The sequence below is a fragment of the Arachis duranensis genome, chromosome 3 (assembly GCF_000817695.3).
Source record: "Arachis duranensis cultivar V14167 chromosome 3, aradu.V14167.gnm2.J7QH, whole genome shotgun sequence".
Lineage (NCBI taxonomy): Eukaryota > Viridiplantae > Streptophyta > Magnoliopsida > Fabales > Fabaceae > Arachis > Arachis duranensis.
Window position 1 is genome coordinate 656,521 of NC_029774.3, and position 20,107 is coordinate 676,627.

Genomic DNA, 20,107 nt, shown 5'->3' on the forward strand with positions numbered 1-20,107 from the left:
TCAGCTATATTGCTTTATAACTGTCATGTACAAATGTGCTCAATCTTATATGTTTTAACTTAGAAGCACTGCAATACCTTATTGTAAGACAAATGAGGAGCCCCAATAACACTCTTTATCCTTGTCCCCAATTTTCACCATTTTTCTTGTCATTCTTTATCCAAAATAATTCTCTCTCTTCAACAATAAATAAATCTTTAACAACCTCTTTGAACCTCTCAATTGTAGCAAATATTGTTCCAAATTCAAATCCTCCTCTCTCGAATCATTTGTATTATGCTGATCAGCAGAACTATTCAACTTTGATGACCCTTTTCTACTATAACCTCCTCTTCTTGCATTAAATTTCTTCTTTTTAGACACTTGCGTAGACTAATTTTTTAGCTTTTTCTTTGACTTATTCTTTTTCCTAAAAGATAGTGATTCTTCTTTCATCTTTCTTTTGACAGTTTAATGATATTGTCACCATCACCGTTGTCATCACCATCTTCATCACTCTTATGGTTATTTTCATAAACGGGAGGAGGATGCTTATCCTCTACAATCTCGTAGCTAACCATCTTCATCACTCTTATGGTTATTTTCATAAACGGGAGGAGGATGCTTATCCTCTACAATCTCGTAGCTAACATAAATAGAAGATAAGTCACCTAAATTTTCTACCTCAACTGGATCCACATCTTTTTTATCAACACTTTTTGCAAGCTTTTGATCATCATTAGGATGATCAATAAATATATAAAAGAAGATGATAAAAAAATATATAAAACTCATTAGTGTTTTTGTTTTTCGTTTTAGCCGATCCCATTCGATTGATGTTTGTATCACCTCTCAAACTCTATGTCATTTCTCTTCGGATCATACAGTAGGCTTCTTTATGATTGATAATTTAGTTTAATTAACAGTGTGATTAGATCACCAAAATTGATAAAATCGAAGTTCATTGGTAAAAACATTGCCCCTCAATTTGACTACGAAGATAAACTAACCCACCCCTGGGTGCTTTTGAAAAGTAGTCCTGTGATAAAAAACTGAAACAACAAACACATCACCTATTTGCAATATTTTTTAGCAAAAAGCACAAATATTAAATACTATACAATAAGTTTCAAGAAAAATGTACTTACCACCGTGCAAGACAAAAACAGCTATACCAGCAAAGCTTGATCATAGCTACTTCCTAGAACAACAATAGTGGAACAACAATGATCAATCATTGTTTTTTTTACGGACAACGTCACTCTTCTATGTACTAAGGCTTTGATATAATTGTGTGTGTGACTGTATAAAATGGCATTCTTAGTATTATGTTTAAATTCAATGGCTACACTCACTATTTTTCAAATGACGCCATTTCAGTCCCATTACGTACACATGGACGACACATGGACACTTTGTAGTTTGTACATCGCATAAGTTGACTCTGTTACGTTTGGTAAAAAAGATTGTATAAAAATTAAAAAGCTTCATATGTCGTGCCTTTTAAATAGTAATGGATGGTGTTATATTTTCTAATATTGAGGTATGAAATTGTCTCAAAAAAAATTAAAAGTTTATATGTCATTTTCTCTTTTATAAAATATTAGTGTAAATTACAAAAGAAAAATTTATACAAATTTGTAAAACAATTAAATTTACAATTACTATTTTAAAAGAATCAATATCAATATATCATTATAACGATAAAGTTCAAACCTAAATTCAAACATCTCCCTACTAAATTATTTACAGTATTTTATAGGATTTAGTATGCATTGGCAGGTTTATGATTTTTTATTACTTCCGGTTCATAAAAAATTAACTATAAAAAAGGGGGAAACCGGAAAAAAGGAGCGAAAAATCGAAAATGGTAAGAGCTTCCGCGTAGCTAATTTTTACTCTTTTTTGAATTCCACCTGGACGACGTGAATTATCTAGGCGATAAAAGCTCCAAAAAGTCAGTCTCCGATCAGAATAAAATTCCAATCCACTCCTCTTCAGCACAAAGCACCGCCAAACAAGTAACAACCACCTTCGCATCCACACAATCAGTAACTAGTTCCAACCACCACACCTTACTCTATACACACACACACACACTTATTTTTTTTTCCATCGAGCTTCTATCTCTCACTCGCTGCTAGTATATAAACCATTAACCGCTCAGATCTCACTCGCTCTCCAGTGAACAACCATGAGAGTGGCGTTGAGCTAGATTATGCAGCCGAATCTTTTCCCCTTTGCAAGCGTTCTCGGGAATCCGTTCACACTCAATACCAGCAGCTTTAACACTGATAATGGCGAAGTAAGCGAGGGGATCGATAGCTCTAGGGTTTTCTTCTTGCTCCCTTTCTTCTTGCTCTCTCAGGGAGGAGGAGCTATGGATCTCTCTAAAGTCGGCGAAAAGATCTTGAGTTCCGTTAGGTCCGCTAGGTCTCTCGGCTTGATCCCTTCCGTCTCCGATCGCCCCGAGGTAATCGATTCTGTCACTCGAAATTCACGTGGAGCTGAATTTGGTAATGCTTTATTGGTTTTGGTTTTGGATAATGTAGTGCGATTGGATTGTTGAACTGTGAGGAGGATTTGGTTATGGATATTGTCAGTTTGGGAATGTGATGATGCGTAAGTTCTGTTGCTTCTAATGTGTTTATATGTATGTAGTGCAGAGTTTTGAATTTGGTAATAAACTGCGGGATTCTAATTTCGATGTTATGGCTGTACTGATTATAAGTCACTTTAAAATTTCGTGCATGAGATCATGGATTTAAGTCGTGGTTGCATTGCATACGCATGGAGTCTTCTTCTAATTTGGAATGACATTTGCATCCGCTCTCACATTGACTTGCAACTTGTTAGGAAATTTGTTCTAATATTGCAGTAGTTTGACTCTTTAGTGAGGATGAAGAGCTATTGTCCAGAAAGTTGATGGTTCTGAATTCTGGATAGCTTAGGTCTACTAATATTTTGATAATGTCTTAAACCTACCAGTGAACCTAGCAGTGAATGCTCTCTATAATTATGTTGCTTTTCACATTTGCATTCTTGCTGGTAGTGTTCAGTTATTCAAACGAATGACTTCTTTTTTGATTTGTTGTTTTCATGTTTTATAAATCTTGTTGAACAGGTTCCAGCTCGAGCTGCTGCTGCAGCTGCTGTAGCTCGTGCTCTTGCAGGATTACCTCCTCATCAGAGGTATTGTCTTTCATCAAGTTCAGAAGAACTGAGTTCAATATATGGTAGCAGACCAAATAGCCAAGTGGTGGAGGAACTAGAGGATGAATTTTATGAGGAGGTGCTGCTTGCATGTATCTATTTAGTTTTAATTTCATATTGATTTTTTCTTGCAACTTCCCTTGTGACAATGAAACTGTTGTTATATGGAGTTCATGTTGCTTAATCAGAAGAGAACTATTAAATATGTCCATGTTTATTGGAAGATTGTACAATTATAAAAAAAACTTGTAGGAATTTCTGAGTATTTATCTGTTTCAAGAAAACTTGACATGGTTGTGAACTCTAGAATTTAGAGCACGTCATTCTTCTTTGTAAGAATTAGTTTTGTTGTAGCTTTAACCTAATGATATTACACTTCATGTTAGAAAAATTGGTAAAAATTGGTACTTGCAAACTTATCCCTCACTAATATATGATAGTCCTACTTAGAACCAAGCTTCTGACAATGTGAATCCATATCCATTTATAATTTCTGTTTGAGAATTTATTTCTTTTGATTCACGGCTTATTTGCAAAACCTTGTCTTTCTCTCACCATCTTTACCTTTGCTTATAACTTCTCCTGTTGACATGATGACATACTGCTATTTATATAAGCTTTATACTTAACATATATACTGAATTACTGATGAGGTAACAACTGAGCCTTGCCTCACTATTAAATGGTCAAGCAATTCCATAGCGTCTAAACCATGTCTATCTACAAACTATTAGGGAACAATAAATCATTCTTAGTAGTGTTGCCTCTAATTTTTTTTGAAACATTGTTAGAGAAAACTGAAAAATTCAATGACATTAAATCACTACAAGGTGAGTGGGTTTTGTGCAAATTTCCACTAAAATATTTTATATAAACTTCTATGCAGGATTTTGACCCAATTAAGCATGTTCTAGAGCACACTCCAGCTGAAGATGATGAGCTTACATATTTAGAAAAACAGGTATAGTTCATGTTTTCCAATCCTGCTGTTGTGGGGTATGCTTAACTCTTTCTTATCTTTAAGGGGGGAATCGTTCTATGTTTTGTGCTAAGTCATTCTTCTGTTCAACAAAAAATCAAGGCATCCATCATATGATTATCAGCTTGCGGGAAATTACTGTTTCATGTTTCCCTTTGACCCCCTGTTAAGAACATATTCCAATGAGCATTGCGGTTTTTCTTAGTTTGGTTTCACTATCATGATTATTGTTATTATTCTCTGTGTGATTCTTGTTAGTCCATTGAGTTAGTTCCATTACATGTTATGAATTTCCCTAACAAGGTGCTTTGACCTCTTTCATATAGGCTGCCCTTAGATTAGCACAACTGGACAGAGTAGCAGAACGATTATCTCGGCATGTTATGCAGCATCATGAAGTAATGGGTAAGATCAAGACTCGAGTTGAATTTAGAGAATTTGGTCACCTTCTATGTGCAAGTTACAGACTTGCAGTACATCAACCATGCATGACATAAATATTGTTTTGCATTTCTTTTCTGTTGTACACTCACATTTGCTTATTTTGGGGTTATTGGTTGTTGATTTTCCTGGGTATTGGATAGATTCTTGTATAAATAAGTCAATAGCTTGTTGGTTGACCAGATAATGTTTGAATCCTATTTCTATAATTAATGAGTTAATATATTTGGAAGTATGGCATATCATTTCTGGTTTAAATAATCAACATTCTTTGTCTAAGTTCATTGACAAATTTTGAAGTTGGGTGCAAGCAATGCTAGTTCCGTCTTTGGATGATTTTGTTTATTATGATTTTTTTGGCTAAGAAGCTGATACTTACTTTTGGTCAGTGAAGGGGATGGATTTGGTCAGAGAATTAGAAAAAGACTTGAGAATTGCAAATGTCATATGCATGGTAAGTATCATGATGGTGTCAGCAAATATTGCTGTTGCTCTAATGCTCTATATGTCCTTTACTCTATTTTTTTAATGGTTTGCAGAATGGAAGAAGACATTTGACCTCATCTATGAATGAGGTTTCAAGGGATCTCATTGTGAATTCACATTCAAAAAAGAAACAAGCACTTCTGGTATATTTCTCTCTTTTGTACATACTCTGTAGAGGCTTTTATAAAATGCTTGTGCTTAAATTTTCCCTATTTTCATGACACTGTTCTATGATGTACTGTCGAAACTGATTTTCATGTTATTCATGAATTGATTGTGGGGAAATAAATGTAATTTAGCCAAGGACACCTTTTTCTTGTGGGAGAAAAGAGGGGGGGGGTTTGGGTTGGGGTATGTCCATGCATTCATATAATATATGGTGACAACTTCTTGAACGCATGATTTTCCTTATAGGACGTTCTTCCAATCTTGAGTGAGCTTCAACGTGCGTTGGACATGCAAGCGACACTTGAATCTCTTGCGGAAGAAGGAAATTACTGCAAAGTAGGCTCTTATATACGTTTTAATATGGAGATTGCATATAATTAGTCCCAACTTAGATCAAATGTTTGTTTCTTAGTTTCATGGACTTTATCCAATGTCTCTGTTGTTTATTTTTTTTATATTTGATTATTATGTAGGCATTTCAAGTCCTCTCTGAGTATTTGCAACTCTTGGATAGTTTGTCAGAGCTTTCAGTAATACAAGAGATGAGCCGGGGTGTGGAGGTGAATTTTAAATGACTATTAGGAAGAATTTAGCAAAGATAAATTGAGCAGTGATTTGTCCTTGAGATTCTCCTTATTTGGTAGAATTTGTGTAATTGGATAAATCACATTTACTTATGTAGCTTTACATATTCCTTGTGACATTGTTTACTATTTGTGTACTTGACTGTAATTCTTCATCTTCTTATCGATGTAGGTTTGGCTGGGAAAAACTTTACAGATGCTGGATGCTCTCTTATTGGGGGTATGTCAGCAATTCAAGGAAAATGGCTATATAACAGTGAGTTTCAACTCTCTCTCTCTCCTCTCTCTCTCTCTCTCTCTCCACCAGCACTCGACGTGTTTCAATGCTCTCCCATTTACCTTTTATGTTATGCGGTGATTCGCAATTAGGCTATTGGAAACATATTGTAAATGAAATAACACTTAGATGTGATACAGGTAATAGATGCATATGCATTGATAGGGGATACTGCTGGTCTTGCTGAAAAGATACAGAGTTTCTTCATGCAAGAAGTTATATCAGAAACACACACTGTATTGAAGGCTATTGTGCTCGAGGTATGCAAGCATGTTTTCTTGCCTATTTTCTTTCTAGATAATCTGTATTAAGCAATTGTTTAGGAAGCATGATATTTTAATAGCATATTTTCCCACTTGACAAGTGAATTAAATTTAGTGTGGAATTGTTGACATTTTGGTTGCTGAAGCTTACCGGTGTTGCTCTTAGTTTACATATTTTGGTCCTTTAAGACTCATTTAATCAGTATTTTTTGCAGGATGAGGAGGATGCTTCCCAAAATAGTAGGTACATTTCTCATTTACTGCCTTCTTAATCGCTCTTTGGTTCATATTACATTAGATTGACTGATATGCTAGTTTTTCAATTCCAGGCTCACTTACAGCGACCTATGCCTTCAAATACCTGAGTCTAAATTTAGGCAATGCTTGTTAAGAACATTGGCTGTACTATTTGACATTATGCGTTCATACCATGAAATTATGGATTTTCAGCTGGAGAGAAAGGTAAATCTATTTGTTCGTTAGAAGTAAACACATTTTCCCCATTTGTTGTGTTTTTTTTGTATTCTACTTTAAGCTATCAAATATGTATGTGTAAATTTTTGTCAAATTTGGCGTTTATTTATGTTTTCAAATTTCTGAGATGTTTGGAGGCAAAAGATCATTCTTGGATGTACTCTCTTGTTCTATGATCCAGTCAAGATTAAGAAATGATCTTAATATCTTATTCAACATATGAGTTGGATAACTTCTTGATTTGGTTTTGATGAGTTGAGCAAATCATCATTCTCTGACAGACTATTCTTTTCTCAACTCAAAAAATTTCAGTTTATGCATCCATCATTTGCTTGAGATTGGGAAGCAAGTTATCTGTGTCGTGTAAATTCATGATTAAAGCGTCTATAGTTGTTCGATACATGCTATTTAGTTTAATGCATATGGTCAATATTAATATCAGGAGTCAGCAACACAAACTTCAACTATGGCCCAGGAAGTTGATTCAGATGAAAGAAGCCGCAGCAATTGTAGGGAGGAACCTGCAACAAACAGTGAAGCTACTGGACCATCATACATTGATTCTCATGATCCCATAAATGAGGCTAGTAAGGAGGATATTGTGGCATCAAGCAGTGAATCCCCATGGTACCATCTTCGCAAAGAAGCTACAGCATTTGTTTCACAAACCCTTCAAAGAGGTCGCAAGAATTTGTGGCATCTCACTGCAAGTCGTATGTCAGTCTTACTTTCTTCTCCTGCAGCATGTTCTGCAAGTATTCACCAATTCTTGAGAAATTATGAAGATCTAAGTGTTTTCATTTTGGCTGGGGAAGCCTTTTGTGGAGTTGAAGCAGTTGAGTTCAGGCAGAAGTTGAAGGTCGTTTGTGAAAACTATTTCAATGCTTTTCATCGACAAAATGTGCATGTAAGTAACCCTATCCCTTTTCATTCTACATGGATGCTAGACTCACATTATATTGATTGCAATGTCTCATACAGTGCCTTAGAGCCTTGTATGATATGTAAAGTGCAGGTACAGTATCATATGAAGTCTCCTGTTTCATATGCTTTCTAGCATCATATGTAATCTCTAAGTGGGTGATGTTGCAACTTTGAAGATGATTATGTTAACATCATTCTGGCACATCTTTTTTTGGTTCAGTATTCTAATGAATTTAATTGTGATATAACCAAAATTACAGAGATTTTTGTATTTCTCAATCTAAAAATGGTGACCTTACATTTTGTTCCACGATCTGTAGCGCTGCTGGTTTTCTGTAATGTATTCTTAAAATACCAGAATGCTCATCCTATAAATTCTTGTGCTATAATTGTGTGGAGAATCATGAACATTTGCTAGTTTGATAAAGCTATTGCAAAGTAAATAACTTGTCACTTGCTATAAAATTAATTAATTCTACTTTTTGTTGAGGTACTCAATCTGGCAATGCTAATTAATTGGCTCTAAAGTTGTTAAATCTCTCAGGCTTGTTGAATTGCCCAGTTCTGTGCCTCATGGATGTGCATGTCTCCGTTACCATATATACAATAACAGTCTTATAGCACTAGGTGGAGTTGGCTACATGGATCAAATGATGCTATAATGTTTCCATTGTTATATTTATGATTAAATTTGTTTTGTTACTTTTTCTTTTTAGGCACTAAAAATGGTTTTAGATAAAGAGACTTGGCTAAAATTACCCCCAGATACAGTGCAACTAGTCAGCTTTGCTGGACTTACTGGTGATGGTGCACCGCTAATTTCTTTATCTGGTGGTAAATCACTTAATTCCGGTGCAATCCAGTCTGACAAATCAATGAACATGGTTCACACCAGTGCTAGAAGGAGTGGGTTCTCTAATTGGGTTAAAGGTGGAAACCCTTTTTTGCATAAGTTATCAGCCTCTAGAGAAGGTCATGGTTATTCCCAATCTAATGGATCAATACATAGTGAACTTGAGGGAGGTTCAAATAACAACTTTAACGGTGATAAAGAGTCACCTGGAAAGAATGATTCCAACAAGATGAATGGTGGCAATTCTGTTTCAGAAGATGAAAATGAGGATCTTCTTGCTGACTTTATTGATGAAGACAGTCAATTGCCAAGTCGTCGTTCTAAACCCCATCGAAGAGTTCCCTCTTCTCATGGTAATGATGAAGATAATACTACACAAACTGGATCTTCTTTGTGTCTTTTAAGGTGAATTTTGCATTCTTGACTAGAAAACTAATTTTTGGCCTCCATATACTTATGTTGTTACAAGTATTTAACTGGATGTTCTATGTCTTGAACATTTCAGGTCTATGGATAAATATGCAAGGCTTATGCAGAAGTTAGAAGTAATAAATGTTGAGTTCTTTAAGGTGGGCTTTTAGTTTGCACCACTTTACCTTCCACCTCCTCCCCGTTCCTCTTAAACTTACACATATAAACTTGATGGTACTTTATCTATTTATTTTTCTCTAAATGTTTTTTCCTGATTGAGTATATTGATGCAGGGAATGTGCCAATTGTTTGAAATTTTTTTCTATTTTATATATGAAATATTTGGTCAGCAAAACACTAATTCAAGTGGAAAAAGCTCAAGCAACTCTCTCAACTGTAAGTGGCATAGTGTATTACATACTTGCACATTGGTAGTGACATACAATTGAGCTATTGTAAATAGCAATTGACTTCAATTGTGGATGCAGATCGGTTGAAGACAGCCTTATCAAGAATAAGCCAAGATTGTGATGAGTGGATTAAGACCCACTCATCTTCACCATCATATCTTGTACATGCAGAGTTGAAGCCTACGAGCCCTCCCAACACAAATTTCAGTCACTCTTCAGCAACTTCTTTTGGTCTCCAGGTATTCATGTTAATTTATTCTGTGGCAAAGAAAAGTGACTCACATGTTCTAAGATAGAGGTTTTCACATAGCTAAAATCCACTGCTTTTCAACTTTACAATTTTTTGTTATTTTTATTTATTTATTTGGTTATAATTTAGAAAATTCCATCTGTATAGTATGTGTAAACTATTATTTTCTGGAATTTGGCACAGAAAGTATTCTGGACTCAGATTTGGTTGAACAGATCTTTTATTAATTTTTATTTGCAACTTGCATTATATACTCCATCATAAAACATTTCGTGGTTGTTTCTTTGTTTATTGTCCAGGCTACACTTCAGGAGACATTTTATTTTCCGGAAATATATTTCCTCTCTTGCTTCATATTGTTGTTTATATTGCAGTCTCTTGTGGCTTGTTTTATTTTTGTAGTTTAGATTTTAAAATATAGATGCATTGTAGTATAAGCACATGACCCTGTAAATTCTATTTTTCAGGAAAGATGTGTAGCTGTTGACACTATCTCTGTTGTTGCTCAAATATTGAATAGATCCAAAGCTCATCTCCAATCAATGCTATTGCGAAGTAATTCAACTGTACTTGAAGATTTCTTTGTGCATCTGGTAAGTGGAATCTTAATATCCATGTGATGGTTGAGCTATTCTGTAAATAGATATTGACAGATCTATTAACTTGATTCTGTCAAGTGTTACTAAAAAAATTGTATAATGACAATAATACAATATGACATCAGTTAGATATTTGCACATGCATACATATTAATCAAGGTTCAAGGTCCTGTAGAATTTCATTTTTGGATTGGATTGTTAGGATACAGTTTTGTCTGATTCTTCATCTTTATGTGTCATAAGGTTGTGTTGGCTATTTTCTGATATGAAATATTGAACTATGGATAACAATGATCTTTAATATATAATGGTTTCTTTAGGTGGATGCTGTACCTGATCTTGTAGAGCATGTTAATCGGACAACAGTTAGATTATTGCTGCACATTAATGGGTAAGACAAAAGTACATGAAGCTAGTTGTCTGCAAGGTTGCTTTGGACAGAGTGCTAATAAATATGATCATTCTGCAATTGAATTGACACAATAGTAGAATGATCATCTTTGAAGAGAACTTGAAACAGAATTTTCTTTTTTTTTTTTTTTTAAAAAAAAGCGTGCGGAAAATACAACCTATATTGTATTTTTGGATTGTATAAAGATTTTAACGAATAAGGATTCCTTTTCTTTAAGTATATTTTTAAGGGCATATAACCATCTCAACTGTTAGTAAATGTTTGATGATAAGCTGGAGTGTCTTTGACATCATATTGAGCACTACTTATAGTGGGTATGAATGTATGATAGTTTACAGGGAAACAGGTCTCGACATGATTTTTGGGGTGAACTATTTATTTATTGCATGGCCATGGTAATTACTTTAAACTATAATTTCAGCTTTACAATTTTTAGCGAACTTCTTACAGGTATGTCGAGCGCATTGCCAATGCTAAATGGGAGGTAAAAGAGCTTGGGATGGAGCATAATGGGTTCGTATTTTGTGATTATCTGAGTTCCAATTTTTCCTTTTTATTTTTCTTTTTATTTTTTTTAGTTTTATCTCTTTATATTATAATCTATTACATCAAGTCTAGGTAGTTGCTAATTTATACAAGAGATAAACAATTAATTACAGGCACTTGCAAAAGTTTATCTGCAATATTGGATCACTGATATTTTACAGTAGGAAAACATGGGGTTTTTTACTATGTGAAGAAATTAGGGAGACTAACGGTTTAGCAGCTACTAATTAATATTTTTCAATTTAGGAAAACGATACTCTAGGATTTTAGTTCCACATGCTTGTATTGCTATTCAAGTCTAAGAATCTTTGCAGAATGTGTTTCATATCATCAGATTCTCATTGATATTTGAGTCTTGGGACCAGAGTGAGTAACTTTGAAAATTTAGATATGTTGGTGTCATTTAGCTTTAGTTATATTCAGACCCCCTTTTTTTCTACATTTGTTCTGTCTTCTTCTCTTATAACTTAAGCTCTTGTATTGTAGGTATGTTGATTTGTTGCTGGGTGAATTTAAGCATTTTAAAACACGACTTGCTCATGGAGGACTTCGGAAAGAGGTATTCTTTTTTTATTATTAGTTACTCGTTATAGTGAGACATACTCTTCAAGTGTGTGTTAAACCCTTTCTGTTTAATTTGTTTGTTTATTTATTTCTCCTAGAGATTCAAGACCTATTATTGGATTATGGGCTCGAAATCGTAGCAGAAACTCTTGTTGAAGGACTTTCACGGGTGAAGAGATGTAGTGACGAAGGAAGAGCTCTAATGTCGTTGGATCTGCAGGTTGTTTCTGAGCTGTAATAAAATTTTTACAGTGCTTTAAATAGATTGGATCTGGAGCTTGTTTGGTAGAGTATTACTCCTTTCATTTCATTTCAATCATCATCCTCCCCGTCCACTAGCAAGTCTCTTAAGATTTCAGCATCTACAGTAGGAAATTAGACCCACAGATACTGCTTACCCTGTTGAAATTATGAGATTATACATTGAAAAGGAGTATATGAATCTGTTACTGTGATATTGCAGGATGTTTTGATATTTTTATTTCATGATTTTTTCCTTCTCTGATTAAGATTAGGGTTCCCGTATTATTATAAATAAGAGTATTGTCTTGTGCAATTTTTATGATTTCTTAATGTGTTTCAAAACCTTTAAAAAATTGTAATTTGATGGATGCAGTAGTAATCTATTCTTAGAAGAAATGAATTTCTTATGAAATAAAAATTCTTATGTGATGCAGCCAATGATCAATATATTGATGAATCTTCCTGCTCATTAAGTAATTCTTCTAAAAGTTATGTTGGTCTTTGTTTTTTGTCTTTCTTCCAGGTTTTGATCAATGGCTTACAGCATTTTGTGTCGTTTAATGTGAAGCCCAAGTTACAAATGGTTGAAACTTTCATTAAGGTAAGTAACAACTTATCCACTGTATTGTTTCTAAATACAGGTGAGTTTTGGTCACTTGGGTAGCATTAGTTGGATCGTGTTGCTACGTTGATCAGTTGCAATATTCAGTCTTATTCTATGCAATCAACATTTATTGGTTATTCATGGACATATTTTCTTGGACTTCAAACCAGGCTTATTACCTACCAGAGACAGAATATGTACATTGGGCACGTGCACATCCAGTAAGAACAGCACCTTTCTACTACCATGCATTATCTTTAATTCTTTATTGCCGATGTGTTTTAACAAAGCATCCTTTCCTTGCAGGAATACACTAAAAGCCAGATTGTTGGGTTGATCAACCTTGTTGCCACTATGAAAGGTTGGAAGAGGAAAACGAGGTTGGAAGTACTAGAAAAGATTGAATGAGAGTTGCCGTCTTAGTTGCTTCTTGTTGCGTATGAGGTCAGGCATACAGAATCTATTGCTTCTTCCGTTTCGCCCACACCTTCCATTTTTGGCAGAGCTCTTTGTAAAGGTATTGTATATCAATCGCACGATACTTTGTCCCCTATTAATTATTAAGTGTCTTTCCCAAATCTGTGCTTATTCTGGTTTGCTGTAGATAGTCCTTTGAAAATTAACATGTAATTGTACAATAATGTTAATCACATAAAAGTCTCGTATAATTCTTCTTGTTGGCCCTCTGTATTTTCCCAACTCTTTAATGCGTCAATATATATGGTGTAATATTTTATTTGAATTGCTTGAATGAAAAGTTATGTACCTTGAACTTTACTCAAATAAAAAAAATTGTAATATTTGTTTTTTGAGATTTTTCGTAATTACGTCAGTATAGCAGAGTTCGTATTCAACCATCAATATTCATTAGCATTTGGTTGTCGGTGGGGTAATTTTCCATCGGAGACTGATAATTATTAGCTAGCAACGCGTCAACCCTCTTCCTATCGCTTACGGATGTACTATAAATAATTAAAATATGAATTTAATTTCAGTGCAATATTAGTGTTGTAGAGTTTTATATAAGAGTAATGTTATACGTATAAATTTTTTTTCTCAATCATGTTAGTCTAATATTAAAAAAAATATTTTATCACTGTTATTCATCCATTTAATTATATTTTATTGTTTAATTTGATTGAATTTAATTGACAAAAAAATTAGTACGTGAAATATTTCTTAATAAATATATTTAATCATGACTTTATATTATTGCATCTGTTTTCGTTAGAGTTTTATAGCTTTATTATTTTGTATTCATTCTCTTATATCTATAACCATACAAATATATTAGAGTTTTATAGCTTCATTATTTTGTATTCATTCTCTTATATCTATAACCATACAAATATATTACTTGATACCAGTACTTTAGATATTATCAAGCCACGTTGATAAAGACATGATTTAAAATCTCCCATATTGAATTTACGAGCAACCTGGTTGACCACAATCTCTTGGTTATTTCTTTCTCGTTAAAATTGTTTACAAATATAAGCATCATGTCACATAATTGGGGCGGTACATATCTAAATGGAAAGTCTCATGCCATTGATTTAATAAAATATATTCAATAAATAACTATGATAAATATATATTAAAAATTAGTTACTAAGATAGAATAATATAATATTAGAATATAAAATATATATTAATATTTGATTTTAATAGTTAATTTTAGTATGAAAATAGCATTTTTGTTAAATCAAAATAGTAATGTTGTCGTCAACTGTAACTGAGACTTGTTGGCTTCTCAGCTTCCAGCTCTTATACGTGAGGGATCTGGCACATCCTAACTAGTAACCAGCACTTTAGATTTAAAAATAGTAAACAATAAAATATAAGATTATCCCAGGTTAATTAATTGCTAAAGATAACGCACCGATCCTATGATAATTTGTTAACAAAAGTGCATTTGTGGATTTAAATGAAAAAGCACAAAAATCAAAATAATTTGTTATACCATGTGACTGGTGCTAAGGCTAATCATGACTTCATGTTCATCATATGGCTAGTGAATCTTTTAATCACATGGTTTAGCTATCATGCCATCAACATTAAGCTTTAAACTTTTGGCAGGTTACATACCTGTATAACATTTTTATACCGCTATAATTTTTTTATCGCATTTTTAGACTGCTTAATTGTTTTTATTATATACCTTCAACTTTCTGTCTGAAAAATGTTCTAATTACTTTTTGTGCCTATAACAGGTGAGCTTTTGAGTTCAATGTTATAATAGCGAATTTGAATACCATATATGGTTGAACTTGAACATGGCTTTAATCTGTAGTTATATTAACCATTCAGCTCATAAAACCCGTTCTTACAACATATTTCCATCTCTAAATTACTTTTAAAAGCCGAAGCTTCAAGTGACCCTCGCTTTTTTATTTTTCTATGTTTTGGCTCTCAGCACCAAACAAGTTGTCGCAAACATGGTACCTTTTGTCATTATACATTGAAAACCATATCGATCGGTAATCAAATCTTAGAAAGCAACAATGAAGTTCTTAAAAAAAGATGTTAATTCCTATTTAAATTCCAAAGCAAGCAATTGCTCTTCCTTTTCTCCTTTCAGGATTTTATCAATGCCCTACAACGTGTTAAGTCTATAAAAGTGAAGTAAAAGCTTCAAACAGTTCAAACGACTTTTTTTTTCTCTTTTTCTTTTGGGTAGTTCAAACGGTTAAAACTGGAATCTTTAATCAACAAGGGACAATACACCTTGGTTATTATGTAAATTAGTTTAACCACAATTTTGAAGTGGGGCTAAATGACCTTTAATTCAGCCTCACTTCAAAAACGAAGTTAATTTAAGTGTGTGATAGGCACTAGAGTTGGTTAATATTGACGATATGCAGTTGTTTTCATGTGAAGTTCTTATTGACGATATGCAGTTGTTTTCATGTGAATTTGTTAGTAATTTCATGTTATGTAAGGAATCTTTCTCGCGTTATAAATATCTAACTTCATGAACAGAATAAAGTAGAAATCCATAAATGTTTGAACAATAATGGCTGCATGTCAGTAGTGTGTCTGAAAATAAATATAAATAACATGTTTTGTTTTTATCAAGAGCCAACCAAAAGAATTATATTTCTCATTGATCATTCATAATCAGAAAACAAAGACATGAATGTCCAAAACTTTGAAGGAAAAGAGAAAGAATGACATTGTAATTGAAAAATCAATAAATAGCATCCCTATATATATAGCTCTTCCATTCATCTGGTCATTGCTATTCTCTGCTCTGTTTTGTTCTGTTCTAGTTTGATTGTTGCATTGGCTCTTCCTTTCTTGCTTCATCATCAACATTTTCTTTCTTTTTTCTTGTACGCTTTATTATTGTACAAATAATAATTATACTCTTATTTAATTATTTTCTTTTTTCTTCTATGGTTAACTTCATGCTGCTGGTGACTGTGTAATTGCACTCACCATGTCTAGTGCCACGCATGGCTGATCAGTGGGCACCTACACCAGTAAGCAAACAAGTTAATTAAGAGTGTCAATATAAATAGTTTAAATATTTAAATTTCTTTAATTAAAATAAATATTTAAAATATAAAATGTTTTGTAGGCTTCCCAAATATGCTCTTACACATGGAGTTGCACCCTACTATTCTTAAAATATTAAATATTTGTAAAATTGTGTATCTTAATAAAATGCAAGTCTCAGTAAACATATATTTAAATAGAGTTGAATTATGGAGCCAACTTCTTTCACTTAATTTTTTGAAATAATTTTTTATCTTAAATTCTAAATTCTCTAAAAAAAACTTTACAATAAAAAATTAACTAATTAAAAAATAATTTCCTATATTTCTTCTTTAAGTAGGCAAGTGGATGACGAATATTACGATCCACTACATATCATTCTATTTTCGTACATTTTTCTCTTGGATATATTTGTCACTCCAGTATCATTACGCCATCATATATAAATGAATCTGATTCATTTGTAATTTCATGCCTTTCATCATTTCTTATGTTATTTTCAGTACCTTCCACTAAGACCCACATCAAGATTCAAAGGATGATTCTTTTTTTTTTTTTCGGATAAAGAAAAACCAGAAAGTGATCTTAAATTACTTATTTTAAATTTTAACAAGACACTCATTTTTGTTCTATATATCACATGAGGAATAGATAAACTCCAATATGCTAGTTGTCATACACATGAGAATTCATCGGATCTTGTAATATGCCATTTAATTTTAGGTGAAAACTCGTGTGCAGTCGACTTCACGTGAAATTGATAGTTGAGAGTCGTAAAATGAAAATTTAGTCAAATAAGTCAAATCATTTAACGGTTCTCACCTATTAACTTCACATTAAGTCGACTGCACCTGAGTTTCCACCTTAATTTTATTGTCTTGAAAAATGCAATTCTAAAATGATTCCCACTAATTATTGGGTTTTATTCTCTTTAGTGGCTTCATACGAAAGAATCCAAGTAGAAACTAGAAAGAATAATGAGTAATAATCTTGTAAATGCAAAAACTCTTAAACAAAAGGTTCATAAATATTCATAATTTATTCACATCACATAATACAAATTAAAAAAATTAAATATATGATACAATTAAAAAAAAAACATTTGGTTCTGGTTATATTAATAGATAACGGGGAGGGATGAAGCACACGGCAAGTTACACTATAAATTTTAGAATATCAAAAAGCAATTAATATTGCCAAATTAATATAAGATAGGTGTTAGATGTTGACTTACAAAATGGCCAGCTCCAAGGATCCAATAGAAGTGTAGGTTTTTGTATGACTTAACAAATCCTTTGGTTGTTTTGTCACTTCCACAGTAGAGTGGTGTTCTCTCTTTATACAAGAAATTTTGAAGCCCTTCCCACCTATATATAAGTAACAAATATAAACCATACAATAAAATAATGAATAAGCATTATTTATTTTTTTTTTACACTAATCTTAAGAAGGTATAAATTAAGAGGGATATAAATTATAATAGATGCATACTTGAGTTTCCTAACCCAAGCTTCGGTCCCCTTGGTGGCACAAATCAGATCAACCTATAACATAATCACAATTAAAGCAAAATAATAGTCATCTAATTCCTGTTCCAAAATCTAGAACTCAAGATTTTTAATTAGCAAGAATGAAGTGTTGTGGAAATTAAAAGAAGTATTACCTGTCCATTGTAGATGGTCACATTGACCCCTTTAGCCAGAAGTTGGTCAACCTAAAAATGTTAAAAAAAAATTTAGTTGGTTTGACATTTATATAATTATAATTATAGTAATTAATTGCTGACCTCATTAATTCTTGGCTTCATGAAATCGGATTCAAGATTGGTGAAAACACCATCAGACTGTCCTCCCCACCTGTCAGTCACCACAGTATCTGTGTCATCAAACCCTTCCAATAAAATGGAACTGTGCATAAGCTTTTCTTTTCTTTTTCTTTTTGAAGTCCTTCTATTCCTATTATTTTAACATTACTTTTTTTTTTAGATCAAATTAATTTATTTGGCCTAATTTTGACAAAAATAATACGATTTAATCGATTATATATATTAAATTTTAATTATTAAAAAATATTTAAAAAAACGTTTTAAACATCTTTCTTTCAATAACTCTTTATATATATTCTAATTCTATTTATTTAAGTGAATATGCTTATAACTAACAATAAAAAAGTAACATTTATTAACTATTATTATTTATCTTACATTTATTATATTTAACGAAAATGCATGTAAACATTTCTTTTTTATGTCAACAAAACTATGATATTTTGACACCAAAAACAAAACTATGATATTTAGATTTATAATAAGAAATTTGATAATATTTTAACATAATTAAATAAACAATTTAACATCTAAATTACTATCTTCATACAAATATATATATTTATAGAAATAATTGCACTTACGAAACGTTTTGAGGGATGATCTTCAATTTCTTCTTGATGACGCCATTAAGTAAAGTGTCAAGATCATTGCCACCACCGGGAGATGAAGATGACGAAGAACTCAGCCTTATTGAAGTCAGATATTTTGAGTATCTCTTCATAGAAAATTCCCTAAATAACCCCAACTCCATTGCTGACGATAACGCTACTGAATCACTTCCAGCATCCACTAGGAAATTGTAAAAATCCTGCCGTACGCTTAATTTATTAATTAAATGAAATTAATTTTTCTAGAAGGTGATAATGAATTTTAATATTATATTATTGTAGGTACCACGCTGTTACTGTTTTGGCTAATAATAGACTCAAGTTCACTCCATGAGTTGGTTGCATCAACAAATTTACCCTCCTCAAGTTGTTGCTTGATCTTCTCAGCCACACTGATTTCGTTTCATATTTTCATCCAAACATTAATGTATATACAACAATACGCCATAAATAAAATATAGCTACATTCCTAATATCTTTTTTCTGAAATACCTGAGTTTTTAATTAAAATAAATCATCAAATTAATTACTGATATAAAATATGTTTAAATATATAAAATACGTATTAAAATATATAAAATAATATATGTTGTAAAGTCACCAAAAAAAATTAATATATAGTAAAAAAATCGAAATGTCTCAACAAAAAATATTTTTATTAAACATTATGTATTTTTTATTGCGGAAAAAAATCGAAATGTCTCAAAAAAAAAGTTATTGTATGTTTAAATATAAAATACATATTAAAATATATAAAAAATATATTTATACATAAATATATAGTAATTTATTTAATAGTTAAATTTTATTGCGTATATAGTATTTTTATTACGGAAAAATATCGAAATATCTCAACAAAAAATAGTTATTTTTTCATTTGTTATCTAGAAACCCTATAAATATTTAATTTCGATTAAAAATTTATAACTACAAGCAAAAAAATAAAGAAATAAAAACCTTTTTATCAGAAAATGGGTATATGGGAAGAAAAATAGGAGATTGAATTTGAATTTACCTGTTAGATTTTTGTAGTCCATTGTCATCAAGGCGTGAAAGGTCTTTAAGCAGAGGGCCCCATGAGAACTACAATATATGAATGTGAATGAAGTAGTTAACTTCAACCAAAAAAAAAAAAAAAACACATGGATGATGAAACTATAATTATTCTATTTGATTTGATTTGATTATTTCATACCACAAAATCTTCTGGGGAGATCCAACTATCACCTAATGCCACACCTCCAAGTGTGAGGTTGAGTCTTTTTTCTTGAATTGCTTTAGTGGCGGATAATCCAAGCGTCACAGCAAATTTGCCACCATATGATTCTGCCACAATGTAAAGAGGGCTCTTTTTGAGGCTCTCATTTTTGTTAAATAACTCAATTAACAATGTTGTTAAATCTGTGGCTGCTTCATCATCTGTTTTCACAAACAAACTCTTATCCTCCACAAAACTGTACCCTGTTCCAACTGGATTATCCTATATCAAA

General features: G+C 32.3%; 2 protein-coding genes across 3 annotated transcripts in view; one reads left to right on the forward strand and one right to left on the reverse strand.

Annotated features, from left to right (window-relative positions):
* The first annotated feature begins 1,932 nt into the window (after window positions 1-1,932).
* Window positions 1,933-13,356, forward strand: LOC107476449 (uncharacterized). 2 transcript variants are annotated; one of them, XM_016096264.3, is made up of 25 exons: window positions 1,933-2,452; window positions 3,104-3,271; window positions 4,079-4,153; window positions 4,498-4,576; window positions 5,002-5,066; window positions 5,152-5,241; window positions 5,513-5,602; window positions 5,740-5,826; window positions 6,023-6,106; window positions 6,268-6,387; window positions 6,606-6,634; window positions 6,720-6,852; window positions 7,307-7,771; window positions 8,505-9,046; window positions 9,147-9,210; window positions 9,346-9,448; window positions 9,541-9,701; window positions 10,180-10,305; window positions 10,632-10,702; window positions 11,174-11,236; window positions 11,756-11,828; window positions 11,934-12,053; window positions 12,600-12,677; window positions 12,851-12,901; window positions 12,987-13,356. In XM_016096264.3, exons 1-25 carry the CDS (start codon window positions 2,198-2,200, stop codon window positions 13,086-13,088), a joined length of 3,294 nt encoding a protein of 1,097 aa, XP_015951750.1. In that variant the 5' UTR covers window positions 1,933-2,197; the 3' UTR covers window positions 13,089-13,356. The 2 variants fall into 2 exon arrangements, with proteins under 2 accessions (XP_015951750.1, XP_015951751.1); XM_016096265.3 differs by lacking the exons at window positions 1,933-2,452; window positions 3,104-3,271 and having other exon boundaries at window positions 4,103-4,153; window positions 5,007-5,066.
* Window positions 13,357-15,743: 2,387 nt separating this feature from the next.
* The window catches only part of LOC107476450 (serine carboxypeptidase-like 51), a gene marked incomplete in the record, with an annotated part of 5,151 nt that continues 787 nt past the window's right edge, over window positions 15,744-20,107 (reverse strand). The window contains 9 exon segments of the mRNA XM_016096266.3: window positions 15,744-16,157; window positions 17,416-17,548; window positions 17,673-17,725; window positions 17,845-17,895; window positions 17,968-18,037; window positions 18,591-18,817; window positions 18,904-19,009; window positions 19,633-19,700; window positions 19,813-20,097. Coding sequence (XP_015951752.1) covers window positions 16,089-16,157; window positions 17,416-17,548; window positions 17,673-17,725; window positions 17,845-17,895; window positions 17,968-18,037; window positions 18,591-18,817; window positions 18,904-19,009; window positions 19,633-19,700; window positions 19,813-20,097 — 1,062 coding nt within the window.

What these genes read in the sequence shown, in the direction of transcription:
- LOC107476449 (XM_016096264.3), top strand. Translation starts at nt 2,198, where the DNA reads ATGCAGCCGAATCTTTTCCCCTTTGCAAGCGTTCTCGGGAATCCGTTC. An exon ending in GCAGCATCATGAAGTAATGG is followed by an intron (nt 4,577 to 5,001) that starts GTAAGATCAAGA and finishes ACTTTTGGTCAG; the next exon opens with TGAAGGGGATGGATTTGGTC. An exon ending in ATTTTCAGCTGGAGAGAAAG is followed by an intron (nt 6,853 to 7,306) that starts GTAAATCTATTT and finishes TATTAATATCAG; the next exon opens with GAGTCAGCAACACAAACTTC.